Here is a 13525-nt window from a genome sequence, read left to right as displayed (position 1 = left end):
CTCCTGCAAATAAACAAACTCGGAAGCTGGTTTGTTTTGAGTAGGCACCAATGGGACTGCACATAACAACAACATACCCAATCAGTGAATGGTGCGGTTGAAATTCACACAAAGGGCACACAGTGTTCTTCTCCTTTACAGTGGACAATTACGTTAAGGTTATTTAGACAGCTCCTGAATTTCCTTTGTGAAAACATAATTTAAGTGACTCTACTTTGGCACATTTTTGCCTGTATAGAAGAACTAGAAGTAAAGCTGAAATGCAACTCTTGATTAAGAGCAAGTGCTGTCCACATTTATTCATTTTGCTTGGAAATACACCTCGGCTGGTTACATAGATGGGTTGGTAGTGAGTGAGCAAGGATCGGAGAGAATTTGAGATTGACAAGTTCCACATTCTTACCTGATCTTAACTACTATGAAAATATCAGGTCAGTTCGATAACTATTACAATGGTTCAAAAGCTGTAGAGAAGACCAGTCTTATTATTACCCTACTCAGTAAATGACGCAGTGAATTTCTCATTAGAATATGTTATTCACATGCTGAATAAATGCAATTGTGCAACCACGTCTTCAGAATCTCTCTCATTCTGGAAATTCATTCATCCCAGGAAGAGCCAAAATCTCCAGTTGGAGACTGTTCTGCACTGTCAGTGAGGGTTCTGGGAAGGCTGTGTACCATGTCCCAGAATGTTGTTGCTGTTAGGAGCTGTCGACTCTGTTCCTACCCATAGAGACCCTGTATAGGGTTCCCAAGGAATGGATGGTGAGCTTGAACCACCAACCTTGCAGTTCAAACCAACTCTGCAATCCAGTGCATTAAGCCACAGTGCCACCCCAAGACTTCTTATCCAGTTTGTTGTTGTTAAGTGCCATCGAGTCAGTCCAGACCCATAGCAACCCTGGATAGGGTTTCCAAGGAGCGGTTGGTGAGCTTGAACCACAAACCTTGCAGTTCAAACAGCTTTGCAGTCTGGCGCATTAATCCATAGCGCCATACCAGGACTCCCTTATCCAGATGGAGGCAAAATTCTTCATGTAGTATTGCAAAACATTATAAGCATAAGAAAAATATCAAGCTTGTTTGTTAAACATCTGTGTTCTTTAAAAGAGAATCATCTTTTACACCACAAAATACTGTGAAATTAAGAACATTTTTAAGGTAAAACTTATCTGTGTACCACAAACAGAACTGTCACTGTAAACTAGATTTATGAGTGTTTTACTGATATTCACACTTATTTGCCAGAAAAACTCTTGTCCTCCTGAAGATAAAATAAACTCTAAGGCATCTCTGTCCACCCTGAAGAGTAGAACCAATAGTCATTCCATTGCTTACTCTGCAAATTAGTTGTTGTTGTTAAGTGCTAGCAGGGCAGTCTGATTCATAGTGACCCTGTATAGGGTTTCCGAGGAGCAGCTGCTGAGTTTGAACTGCCAACCTTGTGGTTCAAACTGATCTTCCAATCGAGTGCTTATCCTACAGCACCACATTAGGAGTAAAGCGTATGAATTACGGCTCTGAAATATAGAAGCTAGGTGTTTCAGAGAACCCAGGATAAAGGTAAACACATATCCAATGGCAACCTTTCTGGGACCGGCATCATTTTCCTACTTATTATGGGTCCACATTAGACTCTATGATCACCCACCTCTATGTAGAGGCACCGTTTCCTAGTCTAATCCCTGTGAATTCCAATCCTAAACTCTGACCCTTTCATAGAGAGGTCATTGGTTAGATCCCATCAGCCCCTCCGCAGGAGGATGAAGTGGACCATCTGTTTCCATACAAATACAGCCTTGGACACCCTTTGCTGGGGGAAGTGTCCACTCTGTCCTATAGAGTTGTTATATGGGTCAGACTCGATTCAATGGCAATGGATTTGGTTTGATTTAGTCTCCTATGACTGATCACAGGTCACAGGTAGACACATCGATACCTGTATGTAGTCCACAAACAACTACTTCTGTGATATACTGGGTAGGTAGGTGTTGAGGACCCCTGGTAGTACAATGTTGTTAAGTGCTCAGCTGCAGTTGGAACTCAGCAGGTGCTCTGTGGAAGGAAGATGTAGCCATCTGCTTACCTAAAGACTTCAACCTTGGAAACCCTATGGGGGCTTTCTACCTTGTCCTATTGGGTCACAATGAGTTGAAATCTATTTGCCAGCCGTGGGTTTGTGGCTGAGTAGGTATTAGAGGGCGTCCTGGTATGACACTGCAGGTTAATGGGTTGGACTGCAAGGTCATTTGAACTGCAAAGTTGGTGGTTCAAGCTTACCAGCTGCTCCTTGGAAACTCTATACAGGGTTTCTATGCGACGGCACTTTAACAACAACAGGCATTAGAGAGGTGAAAAGGGTCAGTAACAAGGTGAGCACTTGGGATGGGGCGGGGGTAGAGATGGGTGCTGACATGAATGAGGCAAACTCACAGCATGCATTACTGCCAAAGAGGGACCTTACCCGGGCCTTCTGTTCCATTTCTAGCATCAATCTTTCGTGTTGCTCAGCTATGGCCAGTGTTGCAGAATGGACCTTCTGATAGATCATCTCTCCTTCCCTCGTTTGAAAGGTGAACAGTCCTTCTCCCGTGTCACACATTCTGTGAGAACAAAGACAAGGAGAGACAAGGGTATTCCTGTGTTCCACAGTGTCAATGCCTTCAAGCAGATGAGGGCATCTAGGTCAAAGAGACCCTGGTCCTGTTTCACCTGCCTCTTTGACCTTAGGAATCAAGGAAGCAGACGCACCTGGGAGCAAATAAACAAACAAATGCACGCCTGGCACACATCTTTCAGCAGCACTACATGAGCACAAAACTAAGGGTGTCAAGCATCCACGTGCATTTCGATGTTTTGAGATGAAGTGTTCAGTACGGTGTAAAGGAACAGTTAAAAGTGATTCTGGTTGCAGCTCTTATTAATATTTCAAGAATAAAATCAATCTAAGCAGAAAAAAATATCTTGAAAGATTTTCATATTTGTCATAAAAATCCATTCTCACTTATGAGTTGGTGGCTCTTGAAATGTAAAGAACTTCAGAAAACTCTGCACTTCCAAACTCATTGCAGTAGGAAGCCAGGAGAAGAATGTTTGTAATTGATGGGTTTGCATGTTCAGAATGAAGCTTTTTGCTTAAACTGAGCAAGCCATAAATAGAGCATGGTATAACCCAAGGAACATCGTGGCATAGAGGACACTCTTCGGTGAATAGAAGATATTTGTTTTAAATCTCAACTCTGCCACTTAACAGCAGTGTCACCTTGGGCAAGTGGCTCTACCCACCAGCGCCTCCTTTCAAATTCCCAAAACAGGAATAGAAATGGTACTCACCATACAAGAGCCTTATGAAAGTTAAACGAGTTGAAACACAACATATTTACAGTGGCGCTTAGCATAGAATAAGTGCCCAAACCATGTGATTACTAATGTCAACACAGAACAAATTTGGGACTAATCTAAATATCCACCGTAGAGAAATGTTTGGATTAATGATAGTATTTTCATCTGAAGGTCTATTATAGGACTATTACTGTATCATTTATGAGAGCATATTATAAGAATGAAAACTCTTATGCAATATAAGGGGGGAATCAAATACAAATTCTTTTTCTATTATATACTTACAATTACATTTAAGACACATTTCTTTATTGGAATGAAGCCATTAAAATGTTGTTAGCTACTAAGGTTTTGCTGGTGTTGTTAAGGGTCATCTAATCAGTTCTTACTCACAGTGACCCTTTGATGGTGTTTCCTAGGAGTAGTTGGTAGGTTTGAACTGCTGATCTTGTGGTTATCAGTCTAGTACTTACCCTAAAGTGCCACGCCAAGGCTCCAATGTGATTACAGTGGTGGTGGTGTCGGATCATGGAGTCGGTTCTGACTCATAGTGACCCTGTATAGGGTTTCTAAGCTGTAAAGTTTACAGAAGCAGAGAGCTTCCATTTTTCTCCCGAGGGGTGACTGGTAGATTCGAACTGCTGATCTTGTGGCTTGCAGCCAAATTTGTAATCCACTACACTCCCGGAGTTCCTAATAGAATTATGTTGTCGTTGTTGTTAAGTGTCTTTGAGTTGGTTCCGAGTCGTAGCGACCCTGTAGAGGATTCCCATGGAGCACCTGGTGAGTTTGAAGCACCGACCTTGTGGTTCAAACCAACCTTGTGGGCCAGAGCTTTAGCCCACAGCACCATACCAGGACATTTTATTAATGCAGATTTATTCTAAAATGAAAAACGTTTTTAATGAGTGCTTTAGAAATAACTAGAAGACCTTCAGGAAGACCAACACACTGTCAGTAGGATGTGAATCCTCAGGAGCTCTGTGTTGTTGGTTTTCACGTTATAACATCAGAAGACTCGCCCAGGATGCGCGTGAGATCACACTCTTTCTGCAGGCACCAAAAAGACTTTGGAAGCTTCATCATTCTCCAGAGTTTTCCTGAGGGAAGCAATGACTCCAGAGGCTTCAGACATTACAGAGACTGTGAAAGAGGTCCCATGGGGCCCCACAGAACGAGCACTTGGCTTCTGCAAAAGATCTTCATAAAATCCACACAGCGTGAAATGGAAAATCTGGGGTGGGGGTGGGGGGGATGAAGAATTTCCACAAAGTGAAACAAATGAGTTCTCTGTGTTGATTCCAAGGATAAAGAAATCCAACTGCAGCCATGCTGTAGGATAAGCACTGAACTGCTAACTACAAGGCTGTTGATTCAAACCAACTAGCTGATCGTTGGAAACTTGGAAATGCTATGCAGAGTTGTTATGAGTAGGAATCAACTTGAAGGCACTTAACAACAACAATACCCACAACCATAGCAGCAGCAGCACCTCCACAGAGAAGCAGTGCACGAGGTTCGGCATCTGGAATGTACTGTGGGTTAGATTTTGTGAATGATATAGTGAAGGTGGGACCGCTGCTGCATCCTTGGTCCTGGAGACTCCAGAAGGAAACCAAACTAGAGTCCATATTTGTGCTGTATGTTGTGATACATGAAACTGAAAATCAGAAAGGAAGAAATATAGTAAAGGGGCAAACACGCAAAAGAATCCTTAACTGAGGAAGAGCTGAACAGAGTGGCCAGTTAAACATGAATATTTGTAGGGTAGTTGTTATGAATCGGGCTGCTATCCTCAAGGTCGGCAGTTCGAAACTACCAGCGGTTCCACGGGAGCAAGATGAGGTGTTCTACACCCATAAAGATGTACAGCCTCAGAAACCCTGTGCAGGGTCACTATGAGTTGGAACCAACTCCACAGTACTTAACAACAACAACAACAAGTGTCTCCAACAGGCATGTTCTAAAATTGTATTTGATTTGTGAAAAAGGCAAAAATATGAGCAATGTAGATTTGCCTGGCTTCAAACAAGCATTGCATTGCTGCGAATAAAAAGGTAGAGATGTTATTTCCGTTTAACATTTAACAGAGTGCTTTTGTTAACATTCAATAAACATGTGAGAGCCAGAATATGTTTAAGGCAGAATCCTGTCAGAAAAGGAAAATGCAAATATTTACCTCAAATCAAGAGTGGTATTAAAAAGTGGCTAAGACTGCCATCTGCCAAAGGTGAAAACTTGGAAAAACATGGCAGTCTTTTGAGTCCCAGCTCTTGTAGGCTTCAGCATACAGCTGACCTCAGTGCTGGGGTCAGAGCACTGACCCCACCCCCAACACTGTCCAAAGCAGAGTCTCACTTTGATTCCCCCCCAGACTCATCTAACAAGTGGAAGTGGGCCACCGTAAAGATCTTCATCCTTGTTGTCTTCAGTTGAGGGGGCTGAGGAGGAGGGAATAAAGGAGGGATGGTTTTTTTTTTTAATGTTTTATTGTGAATTATGTGATAGTTTACATGGGAGAACATTGGTTTTACATTCATTCTATCTTATATCGTCTCATTGCCATGGTTACAATCCCCTCCATGCAATCCTTCCCCTGTGCCCCCAGGTCTTCAGCACACAATCACTCTTCCTCTCTGGAGCTAAAGTCTCCAGATGCTCCATTGCTCCACGTCATCATCTTTGGCTTAAAGGAGGGCTGGTTTTGCTGTGAGTTCGTTTCCAGATGGGAAGGATGACTAAGTGTCCATAGTCTTCATGTGACCAGTAAAGCCTGATCTTTCTTATTGAAAACAATCCTGGATCAATGGATTCACACAATTCCAACTTGTATTGCTCGTGGGTCAACAGTGTTTGAGCAAAATTAGTATTTCTGTTTATCTAACAATCGCTAAATGCTTTTTTAGGTGTGCAGAATAGTTTATGTCACGTACAAATTCTAAGAGGTAGGGAGGACAGGTGACTGTATTCCTGTTATTATTTTATTAATTATGATGTAATAAACATTGTAACAGTACAGGATTCCACAGTCCTGGGCTGAAATTGACAACCTGTCACATCCATTTATCAAGTGCTTACAGTCTCCGATCTAGAGAAGCAGCATTTTACCTTTCTTGTTGTTGTTGTTGTAAAGTGCTGTCAAGTGGGTTCTGACCCATAGTGAACCCAGTATAGGGTATCTGAGAAGTGACTGGTTAGCTTGAACTGTCAACCTTGTGGTTCAAACCAACTTAGCAGCCTAGTGCATTAACCTTAGCAGCTATGAAAAGACTGAAGTTTCACCAAGAGCTCTGGTGAGGCAGAGTGTGTTGAGTGGTAAGAAACCATAGGCCAGATATGAGCAATCAAAATAAAGAGCAGCACAGAAGTCTGATTAGATAAAAGATAAAGTCAGCACCAGGAATCAGTGAAGGAAAGCTGGGCTCTTCAACAAAGAGCTATTTGGAAACATTTGCATACACATCTCTGTCTTCAATGCCAAAGAAAGCAAAAGGTTAAAAAAAAAAAAAAAAAGGCACTAAAGAAAACACTAATTCCTATATAAACTTCAACTTAGAAAGGGGGTTTCAAACTAGGGTGCAAGACCAACGGTGATAAAATATCAGTGAATGTGTCTGTGTAAAAATACTTTAAAACAGTAAGGAAAATCAATAAATGTGTCTGTGTAAAACTACTTTAAAACAGTTGTTGTTATGTGCCGTGGAGTTGGTTCCGACTCATAGTGACCCTGTACAGAGTTTCCAAGGCTGTAAATCTTTACGGGAGCAGAAAGCCTCATCTTTCTCCTGCGGAACAGCTGGTAGTCTCAAACGGCTGACCTGATTCGTAACCACTATACAATAAATGTGTCTGTGTAAAACTACTTTAAAACAGTAAGGAAGGAGGGATACAGTGTCAACAGGTAGATCAAAACTAGAAAACCGATTTGAAACTCACAATGCTGGAAACATCTCATCTATAGAATAAGTACAATATTAGTTGTTTATTTCATAGGATTGTTTGAGGATAAAAATGAGTTCATATTTGCAAATCATAGAAAAGTGCCTATAACATTCTAATTTATTAAAAACTACAATTATTACTGTTAACAGAGATGGAACAGATCTCTAAATGAAACTAGATAAAAATGTGTCATTGTTGTAAAATATGTTTTTGTGAGAAGACTTAGGAGCATATTTGATTGTTTTTTAAAATCCCTGGTACAACACAAGAAACAACTAATAGTTATTACGTATTGGTTGTTGTTGTTGTTGTTAAGTGCCGTCGAGTTGGTTCCTACCCATAGCGACTCTGAACAGGGTTTCCGAGGCTGTAAATCTTCATGGGAGCAGAAAGCCTCATCTTTCTCCCGCAGAGCAGCTGGTAGTTTCAAACTGCTAACCTTGCGGTTCACAGCCTGATTCGTAACCACTACGCTACCAGAGCTCCTTATTACGTATTGGTGGGTGAGGTTAAAACAGATTTAAAAAACCCCAAATCTCCTGCCATGAAGTCAATTCTGACTCATAGTGATACTCTATAGGGTTACTGAGGCTATAAATCTTTATGGGAGCAGAAAACCTCAGCTCTCTTCAGCAGAGGGGCTGGTGGATTCAAACTGCTGACTGTATGATTCTAATAGCAAAACAAGAAAAAACTGGCAAACCACATGACTTAGTCTGGTTAATAATTTGAAAATGAAACTTTTACTTTATATTAAAAAGACAGACATGTTGAAAGAAAAGAATGAATGGGACAAACATACTGAAGGGAAAATAGTTGAACTGACATTACTTCATAGAACACTAAAAAAAAAAAAAAAAAAAAAAGCGTTAGCGCAAAACCCAAGTCTCCTTTTGTAAAGTAAAAAAAAAAAACAAAAACTCAAGAGACATAATAAAAGCTAGAGACCCTGACTGGGAAAGGCAGGGACTCTCTTGTTAACTTGCATTCACCTTTTATGTTGAATATTTTTGTTATTGTGTTAATACATTAAATTGCCTTTTGCCATATTGTTCAATCAGTGGTCAATTGTTGATTTTTCTTTTTAAAGTTTTTATTGTGAATTGAGTGAAAATTTACAGAGCAGATCATCAGTTTCACATTCAACAAAGCATATTCTTTGTTTCATTACAATGATGATAATCCCCTCCATGTACCATCAGTTAACAGTATTTCTTTTTTCTAACTGTTCATTTTTTTATGCAACCCTTTTTCTCTGGTCACACTTAGCCACAGTCCTGAGTTTAATACCACTTTGCAGATGTGACAGTCTGCTTCTGTGAAGATTTACACTCACTGTCTTACAAACCCTGTGGGGCAGTTCTACTCAGTTCTATAGGATCTCTATGAATTGGAACCAACTCATGGTGTGTCTTCAGAATTCAAGGAGTCCTGGTAGATCAGCAGTTAAGAGTTCACTTGCTAACCAAAAGGTTGCCAGTTTAAGTCTGCTGCCGGTGAAAGATGGGGCAATCTGCTCCTGTCAAGATCGGAAACCCTCTGGGGCAGTTCGTCTCTGTCCTGTAGGGTCGCTGTGAGTCAGAATGGACTCAATGGCAATAGATTTGGGGTTTTGTTTCAATTTATTTGAATTTGAATTCAGTAAGCATCAGTTAAAGGTCCTGGTGTTGAAGGATCTGGTATTAGTGCCTCTTGTACCTGCCGGCCGTTTTACCCCTTCCTGTCCATTAAGCTGAAGCTGTCACTTGGGCTGCCTGCTTTGCCGGACAAAAACTGTAGAAGTAACCATTCCTTGGGAAATAGATGGCTAATAGGGAGAAACAGAAAATCAATAATCGGATGAGCTTTTTCACCCGGTTCTCCATCTACTTTCCAATAAAGGCAATAGCATTTCTCCATTTGCTGATGCTATTGTTACATAAGAAAAGAAGTCAAAGGAAATGACACTGACTAAAGCATGTGCTTACTGCCCTCACCAAGAGAATGAGGAGGTGCCATGTAGGGAAGCTGACTTCTGAGAATGTCTTTCCCTTTTCATGTTGGAATGGATTTTCCATTATTCCCTCTGGCACACCTTTCCCCTTCACCTCCAAAGAGTGTTGCCAGATTCCTACGCCACATCAAGTCATGTAACAGAGCAAAGCCAAGAGATGCTGCCATTGAACGTCCTCAAAAAAACAGATGAAGTACAAGTCTGACATATGAAGAAATTAGGATTTACCCTGTTCTTAGCCATTTTTGAGTCTTGATTTTATTTTTAAAAATAGCAGGTTTGGCCTCATGGTTAAGGTCTCATATACAAAAGAAGTTCATAACTTAGCTTTGGCTTTTCATTTAAGAGGTGATGGTAGTGGTTGTTAAGTTATCTTGAATTGGGTTTAGCTCATAGTGATGCTATATAGGGTTTTTGGTGCTATAAATCTTTGCAGAAGCAGAAAACCTCATCTTTCTCCTTGGGAGCAACTCATGGGCTCAAACCACCAATCTTGTGGTTCACAGTCCAGTGGTTATTGTACAGAGCCACCTTTTAAGTCATTGGTGTATTTTAAACTCAATTTATTGTTGTAATCTCAAAAACTAACTGGTACCTACACAACATGAATTCTCCCATGTTGTATTTCCTCAGCCTTGCCTTGGATCTTTTCTTGAGTCTTTCCTTTGCCTGCATAGGCACCTCCACATGAGGTAAGAAGGAGTGGATTTTACTGGAGACATCTTGTTTCAGAGTCCAGGAAACAGGAATATACCGGCCATCATTGGGACCAAGGAGTTCACAGCAGGGCTCATCCACACACATCTCAATCAAACATCAACTCAGTGTCTTACTTAATGAGCTTCAGTAGTCCCAGGACTGCTGTTGGACAGTCTCACCCTCTCTGCCTCCACATCTGCTGTCACCCCTACTGTCCACAGCCACTCTTTTTGTGAGGTGCATCTCTGCCTTCCATCTTATCCACCCTCTTCTACCCAATGAGATCTGCTATCCTGAGAGAGAGGAATGGAACCCTCTGCATTTACTGTCATTGATGCCCACAAAGATGATTTTAACAGAGGAATTTCTCCTCATTTTCATGCTTGCTTCATGATGGATATTGTTTGTGAGGCTCTCTTTCCGCTGAGACTCACTTGGGCTTTCTTCAAGTCTGCTGGTGGTGAGAGTGAAAAATGCTGCCCATGTGATCCAAGAAACCATTCTCTTCACTTAGAGCCATATGCGCAGCCAGACCTGGAAGAGTGTGGCAGGAAGAGAAGGCTACTAGAATAATGGAGTCCTGGTGTGGAGTTATAGGATAAGTACTGGACTACTAACAGCAAGGTAGTCGGTTCAAACCCACCAGCCACTCCATGGTGAAAAGATCAGGCTGTCTGCTCCCAGGAATGTGTACAGTCTCAGAAACCCTATACAGGGTTACTAGGAATCATAATCCACAGAAAGGCAGTGGTTGGGGAACGTTGTTATGACAAAAGAAATATGGAATCTGTATTCTGCTTCTGAAATTCCAAATAAGATTTTGAGTTTGTAGTGAGGCAGGCTGTTCCGTATTGTCAAGGGTCAGGTTTAGATGACTAAGCAGCAGAGAGAACTTGGGTGACTTCCGCGTTCCCTCTGGGTGGGGGTGACTTTGGAGTAGAGAAGGACAAGAAGGGACAGAACGCACGGAGTGAGCTGGATCCCACTGTCCTTTGTTGTTGTTGTTGTTAAGTGCCGTCGAGTCGGTTCCGACCCATAGCTACCCTGTATAGGGTTTCTGAGGGTGTAAATCTTTACGGGAGTAGAAAGCCTTATCTTTCTCCCGCAGAGCAGCTGGTAGTTTCGAACCGCTGACCTTAAGGTTCGCAGCCCGATTCATAACCACTACGCTACCAGAGCTCCTTATCTGGGCTTATATTCTGAAAAACACAGGCGGTGGAATAAGTTTGTGTCTGGATAGGTGAGCTGATGCTTGTGCCATATAGTCTTGTATTCGAATACACAGCCGGAGAACAGAAGGGTGAGGGGACACGGAGACTGAAGAAGAGAGTCAGGATTCGATCTTCTAGCAGAGACCACCAGCATATTCTTCCCAACAGTCTGGTGGGCACAGGCACATGTTGGCAGCCCAGCTCCAATGGTGTTTGGACCTAGCACCCTTTACTCCATAACATAACGTAAAACTCTGTTCAAACACCCAGCTACAGAGAACTGGAAAAGGGAAGCAGACCAGTCTAACACCAAGATGAGGCATCAGGAAAGGACAAGTCACAATGGCACGGCCAAATTGCCTGCTCCTCACTGACAGGGTGTTCATGAGAATTATCAGAGAGAAAAGGGAAAAGTGTCTGTTTTATTTGCCCAACTAAATTGTGTTAAATTCTTAAAAAAATTGTACTTGGTGAAAATATACAGATCAAAACATGCAACCAGCCACTCCTTCATGCACAGTTCAGTGGCATTGGTTGCATTCTTCACATTGTGTCATGGGTTAAATTCTTGAGTATTTAACAGTTGTAACTATTCACAATTTCCTATAGTTAACACCCTCATTCCCTTGTCTATAAGAATTATGGGAAAAAGCCTTTATTTTCTGTGATCTCCCCTTTATATCCTTGTTGGGCCAGATCTATAGTCTGACGATGAATCGGTGCGAAAATATTTTTTCCTTAAATTTCTGCCAACATCTTTTCCCAGTTCCTCCACAAACAATACTGTCTCACCTCCATAACCACTTGAAGATTTGGAGCAAGATGAGTCTATCTTAGTTTGATTAGTATTAAAACTCAAGAGTTTATTATGGGCAAACAAAATAACTCACGGAAGGAGCCAATGCCAGATAAGTATTTTTAGAGGGTCAGTGCTGAGCTGGTATGCGCTGTAACAGGCTCTGATGATCTAGATTTCAGCCACTTCTGCAAAGAATCCAACATGAAGAAAGGGTTGCTAGGGGAATGGTGCACTTGAGCCCTAAAATCCCTTCTGCGATGAAACTCACATCTGGAATTAGGAGACTCTGCCATAGTGGTTGAAGAGCAATCTCTTGGTTGAGATTGATGCTTGGTAAGAAACTGAAGGAACCCTATGGGGTGTGAGAGCAGCAACTGCAGCAAATAAGCACACACACACACACACACAAAACCTACACACTACTTCCCCAACCCCCAAACCCAAGGTATGGGAAAGGTCAGTGAGTTAAATCAAATCTACAAGGAGTTGAGAATAGGATCACTCAAACAAGAACATTTTTCATTGAACAAGTTAGCAATATTCTGGGAACAGGAAAGGTCATAGGATCCAGAAAAGAGGGACTGAAGATCAGAATAAGCTCAGGAAGTGGTGCCAAGCATTTCGAATGTAGGAGGTATTCTCAGAGTCCTATCCTTGGAGAATATTTTGGATGTATGTATCTCTGCTCATGGTGCCCCAACCTTGGCTGAGTGTGCTGACCTGCAGTTCACTGATAATGTAAGCTGCAGACTGGTGAGAACTTAGCTCTGAGACAGGAGGGTGACAGGCTGCCTGCTAGACATCCCGCAGTGAGAGGAGGGAAGCAGGGGAAGGTCATTGATGGGGCCTCACAGGGGTGTGTTATTCCTGCTGGAATCTTCCACTCTCCTCCCTTCCATTGTGATGCATTTGTCTCCTGTGTTTGCACTCCATCCGGTTTCTGATGATATGCCCTGGCTTATTTCCTTATTTCCTTGTGCTCCATAACAAATTAGCTCCAAGTGGGTGGCTTTAAAGAGCACACACTTCTTGTCTCAGTGCTGGAGACTGTAAATTCACATCAGATAGTGGCCGTGCTGATTTCATCTGAGGGCTTTGGGAAAGGAACTGGGCCATGCCTCTCTCCTCGCTTCTAGCAGCTACCAGCAATACTTGGCATTCTTATATTTTCAGTGTCTCCTCCTCCCATCACAACCCAGTCCCCAACCCCGTCACCAGGTGACTCAGTTTCCATGCCTGTTCTTCCTTTTAATAAGAAGGGATCAGAGCCCTGAGGCAGTTCTACATTGTCACACAGAATCATTATGAGTTTGAATCCACTCAAGGGCATAAATAACAACAAACATGCCTTCTTTAAAGGAGGTCTGGTGGCACAGTGGTTAAGTGCTCAGATGCTAACTGAAAGGTCAGTCTGTGGTTTGAACACACCCAGTGACTCTGCAAGAGAAGAATTTGGTCATGTGCTCCAGTATAGATCTTGGCCTAGGAACTCCTGTGGGGCCTGTAATATAGGGTTCCTAAGAGTCGGAGTCAATG

At 42.1% G+C, this 13525-nt stretch overlaps 1 protein-coding gene across 1 annotated transcript in view; it reads right to left on the bottom strand.

Moving 5' to 3' along the window:
- Nucleotides 1-13525, bottom strand: part of DOK6 (docking protein 6) — a 535367-nt gene that overhangs the window by 95774 nt on the left and 426068 nt on the right. The window contains 3 exon segments of the mRNA XM_006837551.1: nucleotides 2468-2606; nucleotides 7160-7177; nucleotides 7607-7633. Of these exon segments, the coding sequence (XP_006837614.1) occupies nucleotides 2468-2606; nucleotides 7160-7177; nucleotides 7607-7633 (184 nt within the window).

The sequence above is a fragment of the Chrysochloris asiatica genome, unplaced genomic scaffold, assembly GCF_000296735.1.
Source record: "Chrysochloris asiatica unplaced genomic scaffold, ChrAsi1.0 scaffold00021, whole genome shotgun sequence".
NCBI classification, from domain to species: domain Eukaryota; kingdom Metazoa; phylum Chordata; class Mammalia; order Afrosoricida; family Chrysochloridae; genus Chrysochloris; species Chrysochloris asiatica.
Note: the sequence above shows the minus strand (reverse complement) of the source record. Positions and strands in the feature narration are given on the sequence as shown.